The 12,750-nt window shown below is 38.5% G+C and overlaps 1 protein-coding gene across 2 annotated transcripts in view; it reads left to right on the top strand.

Moving 5' to 3' along the window:
- LOC309387618 (gamma-aminobutyric acid receptor subunit rho-2-like) overlaps positions 1–2,464 on the top strand; it is a 33,915-nt gene extending 31,451 nt beyond the window's left edge. For both annotated transcript variants that reach the window (XM_081944266.1, XM_081944267.1), the window contains one exon: positions 2,064–2,464. In XM_081944266.1, coding sequence (XP_081800392.1) covers positions 2,064–2,384 — 321 coding nt within the window. In that variant the 3' untranslated portion in view covers positions 2,385–2,464. The remainder of the gene's footprint in view (positions 1–2,063) is intronic.
- Positions 2,465–12,750: the final 10,286 nt, after the last annotated feature.

Here is a 12,750-nt window from a genome sequence, read left to right as displayed (position 1 = left end):
GAGGATTACCTATGCCTCAGAAATGTGATTGCATTGGGTCTGTTACTTGGAACCCTGACACCATGGTCATTAATAAAATTATCCATTAGGGCCCAACTTGTGATTTTATGGCTGGCTTCTCCATTGACACTGCATGTCGGAATCCAGCTGTGAAATGTGAGAAGATATTACAAAAGTAGGAATGTTATGACAATAGGAGCAACAGAGGCAAATTAACTCCTAAGAACGGAACTGGTTAAGTCTGGGACTTTAGCAGAAACAGTTTGGGAGATTAAGAATGGGGAAATTCAATATTGTATTTCCCTGGTTTTATTTCAGTCACTGCTGATGGATGGCCAGGAAGCTGTGACTTAGCTGACAGGAAAACAAAGCCAATTTTCATGCACAGAATGTACCAATTCAGGATGCTTGATGTCATCTGTATGAGATGATATGTTACCCTATTAGTGCTGTGGATGTTATTGTTATAAGTTGCAAAATAGCTGATACAAGCCAAGTTTATTTATATTTAAAATATTTTTTTCTTAATGTATCCCAATAAAATGGTAATTTTAGTTGTCCAAGGAACGGCAGACTAGAAAGCATTTGCGAATCCTATGGTAGGTAAAAGACCTCACACAAATCTCAAACCTCAGAGCCAATCCTCAAGAGGAGAAAGGGTCCCAACAACACTGATTTTTACCGTGCAATCCAGATGGATACTCTTCCATTAGAACTGCATTCTGATGAAGTCTATAAAATGAAACGCATATGGACGTTTGAGCTGATGAAGCCATTTTTATCACTTCAATGAACAAATAAATACAATACCTAGAAATATCTTTGTCTCTATCATTCAAAGTTTTCTCTGTTCTGTTTTGGAAACATATCATTAATATTATCTCATGTATTTTTCAATATATGTATGTATGTATGTATGTATGTATGTATGTATGTATGTGTATATATGTACATATATACATATGTATATATGTACATACCTATTTCCCTGGCTCAGCTGATAGGAGGAGAGCCTGTGGCTTAGTGGCTAAGACTCCTGCCTAATATGTAATACAGCCCAGGTTCAAATCCCAGTAAGGGTATGGCTAGCTGATGAGAGCTAAATAGCTTGAAATAGATCTATACTAGTCTCCCTTTATTTATTTATCAGCACAAATACAACATATATCAACACAAATACAACGTGTGTGTGTGTGTGTGTATATATATATATATATATATACATACATACATACATACATATATATATACATATATATATATGTGTGTGTGTGTGTGTTGTATTTGTGCTGAGAAATAAATACAACACAAATGTAACAAAGGCAACATTAAAAATATGGTTTTCTGCCTGGTTGGTCTCCTGGAGTGAGCCGAAAAACAGAAAAGGGAAGCAGTGTGTTCCCTCCCATATTTGGGCATACCAGGGGTTGTGAACAATACATACATATGTACATACATACATACATACATAATGTTTTTTCTCTAAACAATTGTAACTCAAATGCAAATCCAAATTTCTTAAGAAATTCAAGATTAATTCTTTTTGCACTTAATGCAACAATTAATTTTCATTTTAAGTTTTCTGGTTAACACTGATGGCATTACATGTACAGTAACATGGTAAGCCCATATATTGAGATTCTGTCTTAGTAATAATTTTGAAAAATAAAAGATCACGAATTATATGCAGGGTTATCTGTCTGTTGAGTAGAAGAACATAGTCTGCTGGTTGTTTAGCTTTAACAGAACAGTCCTGAGTCAAAGACGGATATCGGGGACCATTCTTGTCATTTCCCCTTTTCTTCTACTGTCACAAATCTGAGAAGACTTGGGAGGCAGGTACAGGCTGCAGATAGAATAAGAGATGGTGAAAAAAATAATCCCATTATTCCATTCTATGAATTCTGTTCGGTGGATCGTGGATTCAACCAAAGTTTAAAAGAACTTGCAAATAAAAGGGTACTTAAATTTCATATGAAACTGCACTGCAATCTTTGTCTTCCGTGTTATTTATTTTTTCTTCTCCTTTACATTTTCCTTCTCCTTTTTTTATTTTATTTTAGCAATTTCCATGCATGGGCGGAATTTCTTCTTCGAAAGGAATGACAATAGATGGCATATACAGTGAGTTGGATGCTGGTAGCCCCGAAGGAGATCCCAAAAATCAAATGGTATCTGAGGTATCTGAGGAGGATAAACAAGAGAAGATGGTGATCCATTTGACTATGAGTAATGAGTCTAACTCATCAAAGAAGAAAGGGCTCAAAGAGCATGTTAGCCTACGTATTATTCAGAACACTCATGCAATTGACAAATATTCAAGGTTAATATTCCCAGGCACCTATATATTTTTTAACATAGTATACTGGTCTGTCTTCTGCTGAACATGCTGTAGCTCTGATTAACTCAGGATATATTTAGAGGATTCCGGTAATAAAATTTTGGATTCCAAGTGAGAAAATAATCCATCCTGTATCAGCTGTGGCTCTTCGAAACATTGGATATTTTTCTAAGAAACATTTTATACAATGGTGTTGGAGATGATTGACTCAAGCTGGATACTTTCTGCTCTCTGTCCTTTCTTAACATGTGACAAGGCTGCTTTTCATATGTGAAAATATGCAGCTGTTGAACTTTAGTCTCAGCCATTACATTGTCATCATAGTAGGCATAAAGGCTATACGTATGTATAAAAAGTGGCTAGGAATCTGCTCTGTGATCTTTAATGAGACAGTTGGAGAAAGATAAATCTGTTCCATTTGATCAGCCAGCACAATGATGTGGTCCATCTTTATCATAAGGGATTGTTGGCGCCCCATATGAAATTTCTTTTGTTAAGAAGCAGGCGCTGTGAAGCAGTCCCCAAGCTAGATTGACAGGTTAGAATGCATCGGGATACATGCAAGAATCTTGGAGAGGACCGCCATTATCAAGATCATGCACTTACAATTTTTCTCAAAAATACATTCGTTGGAGAGAAAAATGAACACTAAACTCAGCAGTTGATAAGCAAAAAGAAATAAGACGTGCTTAAATATTAAATATACTTCTAAAGAATGACTTCAGAAGCAAGTTCTTTGCACTATTATAGATATTTATCTTCACCTGAGGCTGTACAATTCTGTTGCATTTACTGGTCCGTACAAGTATTCTGAATCAAATACAGGTAGCCCTTATTTAGCAAGTGCTTTGTTTAGCAACCATTCACAGTTACCACAGTGATGAAAAAGTTTGCAGTCACTCCTCACATTAATGACCTTCCCAGGTCTGTGAAAGCACAGGAAAGTTGAAGTAATATTGTAAGGACATTGGCAATTTCATTTAGCAACCACTATGCTGAACAACCTTGTTGCCAGGCTCAATTGTGGTTGCAAAATGAGGAGTACTTGTATAGCGGGATATTGTGTCCCAAACGGCTCAGATCATGAACAATTCGGGTGCCCACCGAAAAATCCGCTAAATGTTTCACAAACACATCCTCGGGTACCGAATAAACACAGCCACATTGATTTTCCCTTCCGCGCCTTTTTTGTGTGTGCACATGCATTCATTCTTGCTTCTCGTCACGACCAAATTGGGTGCCGACCAAAATCCTGGAACTGATTATGGTCGGCACCAGAGGTCCCACTGTATGTCTGGTGTTCTGTAACCTGTTTCAGTGATGTTGAAGGAACCACTAGGCTTGAGTATCTGGAAGCAGCACAGAGCTAGCCCAAGACATTTTGCTGCCTCATACGGAAATTGATGGGATTGGTAGTTTTATCATATCCCAAGCCTTCTATCCTTTAACTTCGGCCAGTGGTTCTCAACCTTCCTAAAGCCGCGACCTTTTAATACAGTTCCTCATGTTGTGACCCCCAACCATAAAAATTTCTTCTTCCCCTCTCTTTCCTCCTCTTCTCCTCCCTCTTACCCTCTCTCCTACTCTTAATTCCCCTCCCTTACTTCCTCTGCTTTTACCCTTTCTTCCTTTCCCTCCTCCTCCTCCTTGCCCTCTCTTTCTTCCCCTCCTCCTCTCTTCTCCTCCCTCTTACCCTCTCTCCTACTCTTGATTCCCCTCCTTTACTCACTCTGCTTTACCCTTCTTCCTTTCCCTCTTCATCTTTCTTCCTTTCCGTTGTTGCCCTTGCTTATTTACTTTCTCCGATGGGTTCTCGGGGTGGCATTTCAGGAAACCCAACTTTATATTTTCATACATATCATTTTCTCTGTTACATTTTATTTCTAATAATAATTTCACTTGGATCATTTTTTAAATTGTTTACTTGCATTGCATTTTTTTTTTGCTCTTTTCCTTTTTGCCTGGTTTATGGTACTTTTAGCAAGCAGGTTTTCATTGTGTGAATGGGGCCAATTCCAGCTCCTGAGCTTGGCTCTTGATGACAGGTCTGGTTGTGGATTTAGATATAGTTAAAAATACCTGGCAGCGGCATGGAAAACATAGCCGCGCGCAAGCCCCGCACAATTACAGCCCGGAGCAGGACCTAAGCCCCTTCCTCCCTCACAGGAACACTTTCCCTCCATCACGAAGTCTCCGAGGCTAATTGTACAGGGTGTGCACACGCACCTATGTTTTTTACGGCATGGAGCCGCGGCGATGCTCTGCGCGGCCAATCGAGCCCATCTGGGGGGATTTCAAGGAATGCAAGGTGGAGTCTAAACTTTAGAGTTGCGCTGGTCTCAGCGACCCCTGTGAAACGATTGTTCGACCCCAAAAGGGGTTGCGACCCACAAGTTGAGAACCGCTGACTTAGGCAGATGACATCTGTGACCTCCTGGAGCAAGTTTTATTCTTGTTCTTTAAAATTTGTCTATAAAGAAGCATAGTTACTTGTTCTTTATAATTCTGTTGCATGTAGAATATATATAAATATTTTCTGTAGTTACTTGATAAAATGCTAGTGTCCTTTTTGAAGGTAGGATTACTATGCATTATAAATAGTTTCTTTTGCAGTAGCAAAACTACATTTTTAGACTGCATCACTCATGTTTTACTTATTTAGATAGTGAATAATAGAAAAATGAAACTCAAGTCTGATTTTTTTTTAAATAACAAAGAATCAGGAGAGAACATTCCAGCCTGAATTCATAGGATATCCCATTCTTGGAACTGGTGGCAGGTTGGCAGGACAGAAGTGAGATTAGGGAATCTAGAGTGTCTCTACTGTTTCTCATCGATCTTAATTTTCTTGTCCTTTCCGTCCATTACGAACAATAGGAGGGAATAGATTCAGACTAAGCTGTTTTCAATTCCTTCTTCAAACTGGGGCAAGAGGAGCAAAAGGAAATGGCAATGGTAAAATGCCATGGAATAACAAATGCCCAACAATAAATTTGTAACATATGGAGACTCTAGTCCACAGTTTATTCTCTTCTATTCTTTCTGTGCATACACAGCAACATAAATGACAATTTTTGCATTTGATGAACGGGGGACATCCTTTCAACAAATACTGCCTGACTGAACTAAGTTTCACTCCTCAAATCTGCTGCTTCAACCCACGAGAGAGGCAACATATATGAATCCCTTGGAGGATTTCAGAACAATCTGTTACGTTTGTACATAGTGCTGTTGCCATTTTTTCTACTCTCCCTGATCACGCAATTATTACAAAGTTATAATGTGGAAGAGAGTGTGGGGAAGTGATCCTTCTTCTGTACCCTTGTGCTATAAAAGGTAAATGTTCCTCTCACACATATGTGCTAGTTGTTTCCGACTCTAGGGGGCGGTGCTCATCTGTTTCAAAGCCGAAGAGCTAGCGCTGTCCGAAGATGTCTCTGTGGTCATGTGACCAGCATGACTAAATGCCAAAGGTGCATGGAACGCTGTTACCTTCCCACCAAAATGGTCCCTATTTTTCTACTTGCATTTTTTACGTGCTTTCGAACTGCTAGGTTGGCAGAAGCTGGGGCAAGTAACGGGAGTTCACTCCATTATGTGACACTAGGGATTCGAACCACTGAACTGCCGACCTTTCTGATCGACAAGCTCAGCTTCCTAGCCACTGAGCCACCTTGTCCTATATATAACTATTAGCTGGTTAAAAAGATAATCAAGAAATTGGATGCCCTCATTGTACAGGTATGTTTCCCTTCAGGGCAGAGAGAAGTTCTGAATGAAGGATGATTCAAGGTACAAGCATATATCCACCCCCTGCCTTTTCTGCACTCTGTTGGATACAGATCTCCACAATTACTCTTATGCTATAGGAAATGCTATTTCTGTGATGACATCTTCCAGTGCACATCTTTATGTGGTGGCTGAGAAGTTGCAATGTTAAGTCCCATTTGAAAGTCAAATCCTCCAACTGGGAAACCTGAATTCTAACTAGTCCTAAGAAAAGATGGCTATGATAGGGAGAAGGACTCTGCAGGTGTTCCAACCCATTAATTCTCCGTAACCTCCATGAGGTAAATGGTGCTCTGAGGCAGATAAGATTGCAGCTGTTGGGAACATGTACTTCTCAAATGTACCAGTTTAGTCTCACTTTTAGTTTAGACAGAAACGGGGGCATTGCAGTGATACAATTTTATAAGAAGAGGCAAGGGTAATGTAGTTTTTATTGTGAACCAGACTTGTGCTCTAAAATACAAATATTTTAAACAAGTAATTGAGAAATGAAGTTTTTGTGGTGGTTATTGCATTTTTGTTTTGAGAGAAGGGATTCCCTCCCCCGCCCCAAAGAGGTTTATAAAATGCCAGTTTGGTTTAGTGGTTATGGCACCAAGCAAAAAAGTGGGGGGTCCGTGAGTTCTAGTTCCAGCTTAGCCATAAAAGCTAGTGGGTGACTTTGGGCCTGTTATACCCTCTCAGCCAACCCATCTCACAGGGCTGCTGTTATGGGGAAAATAGGAGGAGGAAGGTGAGTTGGATATGTTTATCGCCTTGCAATATTTGTAAAAGTAATAAAGGTAAATAAATAAGCAAATGAATACAAGTGTACTGAAGGTTTAAAAGTTTTAAAATGCTCCCCCTCTTCAGTAACTGACTGCATCTTCTTGGGATCGTATGCGCTGCAAAGATGAAATGGACGGAGAGATAAAATTACTGCCTAGATAAAGATACACAGCGCTCATAGGAAGTGAATTGATCACTCCTACAGCAGTTATAAGACATGAAGTTTCATCCAATGGTGAAATTCAATTTTTTTTACTACCGGTTCTGCGAGTGTGACTTGTTGGACACGGCAGGGAAAGGGTATTGCAAAATCTCCATTCCCATCCGACTCTGAGGCCAGCCAAATGTAGTATTTGCCGGTTCTCCGAACTACTCAAATTTTCTGCTACTGGTTCTCCAGAACCTGTTAGAACCTGCTAAACTTCACCCCTGGTTTCATCCCCCTTTATATCCCTGCCACAGAGGCCCCTTCCTTAGAGTCAGATGCATTTATTAGGTCAATGTGATAAACTAAAATTATTTTCTGAAATGAGAGCAATATGGGCCAGCAATTGAGTTTTGTTGTAGTCTAAAATTTACTTAAAATTGAATTTTTGTTTCAAGACAATAAAAAAAACCGAGGTTTGTGTTCAACAGTACATCATTGTTGAACGTATCCCTGTGTACCTTGATTCTGAATTCCTTGGCAACAAAAATTGCTTCAGGTTGCCACTGCTTCCCCTCCAGTATGACCGGAAAACTCTGAACTTTGCAGTCTCAATAGAAAACTTTGGAGTACTGGAACTGAGTCTTTTAAGAAAGTCGAATAAGGATTATTGATTAAAAGCCACAAATCCTATGCCCTAATTCTTTGCACATTAAAAACAAGTATAGACTGGAGAGTAGCTATAAACAGAGGAACTCAATACAAATCTAACCATAACTTTTGAAGTGTAACTTAGAACGTGTCTGGAAGTTAGAAACTATCCAGTCCAAAAGTGGTTCGATTCAAAAAGGTCAGCCTGGGCTCTTCTGGTTTCATATCAAAATGCCTTGTTCAAATTAAACCCCCACCAGCTGTATTTTGCACCAGTTGAATTTAAATGTGCATTATATTACATGAAAAAAATGTAATTTGGGTATGAAACCTGCAATTTCAAGTTTATTCCACAAGGGGGAAATAAGTGAAACATTTGTTAAATGAGTTTGCCCCATTTTATGACTTTTCTTGCCACAGTTATAAATGAACCATTGCATTTCTTAAGTTAGAAACACGGTTATTAAGTGAATCACATTGAATTTGCTTCTCAGAAGGTCACAAAAAGGGATCACATGACCCTGAGACCCTACAACGGTCATAAATATGAACTAGTTGCCAAGCATCTGAATTTTGATCAGGTGACCATGGGAAACTGCAATGGTCATAAGTAACTTTCTTCAGTGCCGTTGTAACTGAACAGTCACTAAATGAACTATTGTAAGTCGAGGACTACCTGTATTGCATAGTTCAGCTAGTAATGACTTATGATCATAAAGCAACTGAGGATACTGTGTTAAACCCACCAAATACGCTAACCCTTTATTGGTTTCCAATGACACATTTCTGGATGGGTAAATTACACAACTCAAGATGTTCAAATTTTAATTAATTGATTTTGTTTTACTTCCGGGAATAACAGCAATTCCCAGACTGGATGGCAGTGAACCGGAAATGAAGTGATCAGGAGATCACTAATGCCTTATTGAACCTGTAAAAAAGACACCTGGCTTCTAATAGTACCAAGCGACTTGTACACCAAGTTGTTCTTTTCTCTGATTCTTCTTGGAACGCTCATGTGACCATGCAATCTCACAGAAATCCACATTGGGTTAACTGTAACATAATCTTAAACCTGGATTTAAAAACCCCAATTTATTAAAGCCTAAAGATTTGTTGGCACATAATATTGAGCCATAATGATAGGAGTAGCTGACACAGAAACAAGAAAACCACATGAATTAGCAACCCTTTTACTTTTCTCATTAAACTAACCATACATGTCAGCATTCAATGACAACCATTTCCACAGCAAACATTTCAGGGCGCCAACTTGGCTACTGGTGTTTAGTATTCTTTCTCTAGGCAGAAGAAGAAGAACATCGTGGCTTCAAAACCTAAGGGATTGGTTTGGAGAAAACTCAGCAGCACTTTTTCATGTTGCTGTTGACAAAAATAGGATTGCCAGCATGATCGCCAACATCCAATGATGGATATGGCACAAGAAGATTCTGTCTCTAGAGCTCTTACTCAAACACAAATGACGAGGCTGAAATTACTGCACTTGGATACACTAAGAAGAGTTCTAGTTCTCCGGAGAAGGCTCTGATGCTGGGAAAGGTGGAAGAAAATGATGATTACCAACAAGATGGTCGGACTTGATTACAGCACAATGGGTGCATTTAAAGGATCTGGTTGAGAAGACATCATCTTGGGCAAAATGTATCTGTGTGATAGATAAGAATTAACCCCATCTTGATAGCACATAATGAGTTAAATCAGTCCATTTCCAGAGCCAGTTAGGAAGGACAGCCCTTTGGCCTAGGCGTCCTGCTACAGAGCCTCAAATTTAGGCTCTTGCTGTTTATTTTTTAATTAAAATTTCAAATTATATTTCATTTGGTTTTATATTCTTGGTATTTCTATTTTTTTTTTATTATCGGTAGGAATCTCAAAAAAATGAAAGCACGTTTAACCTTTCATCACTTGCTACTCTAAAGTTTAGTGCAAAACAAACAGCCCAGAAGTTTCATAGCAAGAAGAGGGCTTTACTGTTTCAGTTCAAAAATTGAATTGTCTACACCGGCTATTATGCTGGGGACTATGTGCTAAAGGAAAATACAATAAGAAAATAAGGAACAATAAGAGTCTGTTTGGTCTAGTGGTTAAGACGGTAGATTAGATACCAGGAGACTGTGAGTTTTAGTTCCTCCTTAGGTATGAAAGCTGGCTGGGTGGTTTCTCAGCCCAACCCACCTCACAGGGTTGTTGTGGGGAAAATAGGAGGAGGAAGGAGCATTAGGTATGTTCGCTGCCTTGAGTTGTTTATAAAATAATAAATGTGGAATAACTTTTTTAAATTGCTCATTCAGAAACCTTTTCCAAAAACTCAGGCTTGACAACACTTAGCTGGGGATGACCACAGGCAGTGGTGGGATTCAGCCAGTTCGCACCTATTTGGGAGAACCGGTTGTTAACTTTCTAAGCAGTTCCGGAGAACTGGTGGTTGGAAGAAATCTCATTTTGTTTTTTTTCCTTTAAAGGGCTAATCCTGTAAGGAAGGCAGAAAGGAAACATTCTGGTGTTGTTTCTTGCCTAATCTTTATTGCCCTGCTAACAGAAACTGCCTCTCCGGTTAACACTTATTACATTGTAATAGCTAAAGCAAAGCACCCATCGCCGTGAGTGACGTTGAGTTGGCCACGCCCAGCCAGTCACATGACCACTGAGCCATGCCTATCCAGCTGGTCATTAGGCCAGAGAACTGGTTGTTAAATTATTTGAATCCCATCACTGACCACAGGGTGCAGTTAACAAAAAAATCAAGATGACAGCCACAGTGGTACAATCAAACCTCTACCTATTCTTAGAAAAATATGTGACACAAGTAACTGTAACTTTGATCACATCACTATGCCATCATCTTAACTTTTATTGAACCATAGCCTGCAAACACCGCTGATTTAGACTGTACCTACCTCATCACAGAAATGTTCATTTATTGCTATGAATAGGAATATACTTGCTCATTCGAAGCATTTATTCAACCATGGGTATTCAGCGTAATCACATCTACCTATGAGGTTCTTACAGAGATGATGAAATAAGAGGAAGACAAGAAGAAAGTCTAGGATTATTTTGGACTTATGAAGAGACAAAATGATGGAGGCTCAGGAGAAAGTGAAGAGCATTTGAGAGGGTGCAGCCATGTGTCTTTCTGTTGTTTTTCCTGCTTAATTAAAAAGATAGCAAATGAAACATAAACGGTCTGGATAAGAGACTTAGGTGAGGGACATGATGTGAATTAAATCTAGCCTTTCAGTTTGGAGGTCATTCCTTTACACAAAATAGATTTGGCATCATCCAGGGATATTAGCTCACTTTGGCCGGTGGCCAAACTGGAGGCACAGCATTGGAGTTGGCTGCATCTTGGCTGCACTCTAGCGTATCCCCTTTTTCGTTAGACAGCATTACATCCATTTAGGGATTTACATAGACTTAAAGTACATGAAGAGCTATATCCTGCCTCTCTCTTACTTTATCTCTGGCTTAAGGAAGCCAAGGTCGTGGATGTTCTGGATCTTAATTTTAGACAGATATGTGAGGACAATGTGAAGCTTTCTTCTGTTTTCTTTTAAATCCTTGAGGCAACCAAGCTGTGCCAGGCTGGCAGACTGATCACATTGCAATATTTTTCTTGCGGTCACCAGGAGAAACCAAGGCATGCTCACCTGCTGATGTTTCCACCAGCCATTTGCTTAAGAGTGCTTTCTTGTTTTGTTTTAGGTGTTTTGTTTTCTATCACTTCCTCAGTTTTCAGATTTAATTTGACTCCTTTTGTTTTAGAAAAAATATCACATAAGGTATCATCATTTAATATATATATATATATATATATATATATATATATATATATATATATATATATATATATATATATATATATATATATATATATATATATATATATATATATATATATATATATATATATATATATATATATATATATATATATATATATATATATATATATATATATATATATATATATATATATATATATATATATATATATATATATATATATATATATATAGCTGTATTTGTGCAAATAAAAACATTTCCACATACGGTAGGTCTAGAAAAAACAGACTAAATAGAGAATCGGAGAAAAGAGTATGTATGGGGAACCTTATTTTTGAAATATAAAGAACACTGAAAGTACCTGTGGACATTGAGCGGCTTTTTGTATGCGTGTGTATGTGTGTTTCCTCAGAAAACTGGAGTTTATGAGATTTGAAAGGACACAGAGGTTCCACAAGGGGTAGAAACAGGTGGGTTGAGTTGAGAGAGAGAGTGATTAGTCCAAAGTCACCCAGCTGACTTTCATGCCTAAAGTAGGACTAGAACCCACAGTCTCCTAGTTGTGGAAATACCTTACGAAGCAGAAATGTAGTAGAAATATAATGATATAGTTTAGTCTAGTTCAATAGTAGTGGACTTTTGTCAAGGAATTGCGTAGCAACTGTTTAAATGAAGTTGGAACACTGAACACTGAAACAAACGTGTAGTTTTATATAAATAGATATATTTTACATTTATATTCATAGCAGACAAGATAGTCAGGAACACAAGAACATCACCGGGTAAATCAAGCGCATACAGAGCACACAGAAGAAAAAAAGGAGGGGGGAGGGAAACCCCCCCTTTACACCCACAGTAAGATAGTAAGTATAGATAGTAAGTAATGTCCTATGATAGTAAGATGAAAGAGATGAGGAAAATAAAAGAAGCAATAGAAAGACTCCATCAAGCCATTTGGATTTTAGAGACCAAAAATGGCTATCGAAAGGTCGATGAGTTCTTTAAGAATGGAGCGTTAAACCAATTGCTGTGTTTTATAATTCTAGGACATCTAATCTCAGTGCTGTCACCAGACTATGATATCAGTGGACTGTGCTATTCCCTGTAGGGGCTTATTAAGAAATAACAAACCGCACTTGGCCATGTTGATTTCCTTCTTCTAAGTCACTGACTAGTCACCAGCGTTGAATAAACAGGTCAGTTCTGAGAAGAAACTTGACTCTTTCCCTGACTGACTTCAAACGAGCAG

The sequence above is a fragment of the Natrix helvetica genome (assembly GCF_964273705.1).
Source record: "Natrix helvetica genome assembly, chromosome: 2".
NCBI classification, from domain to species: Eukaryota; Metazoa; Chordata; class Lepidosauria; order Squamata; family Natricidae; genus Natrix; species Natrix helvetica.
This window is presented reverse-complemented; position numbering and strand designations above follow the sequence as displayed.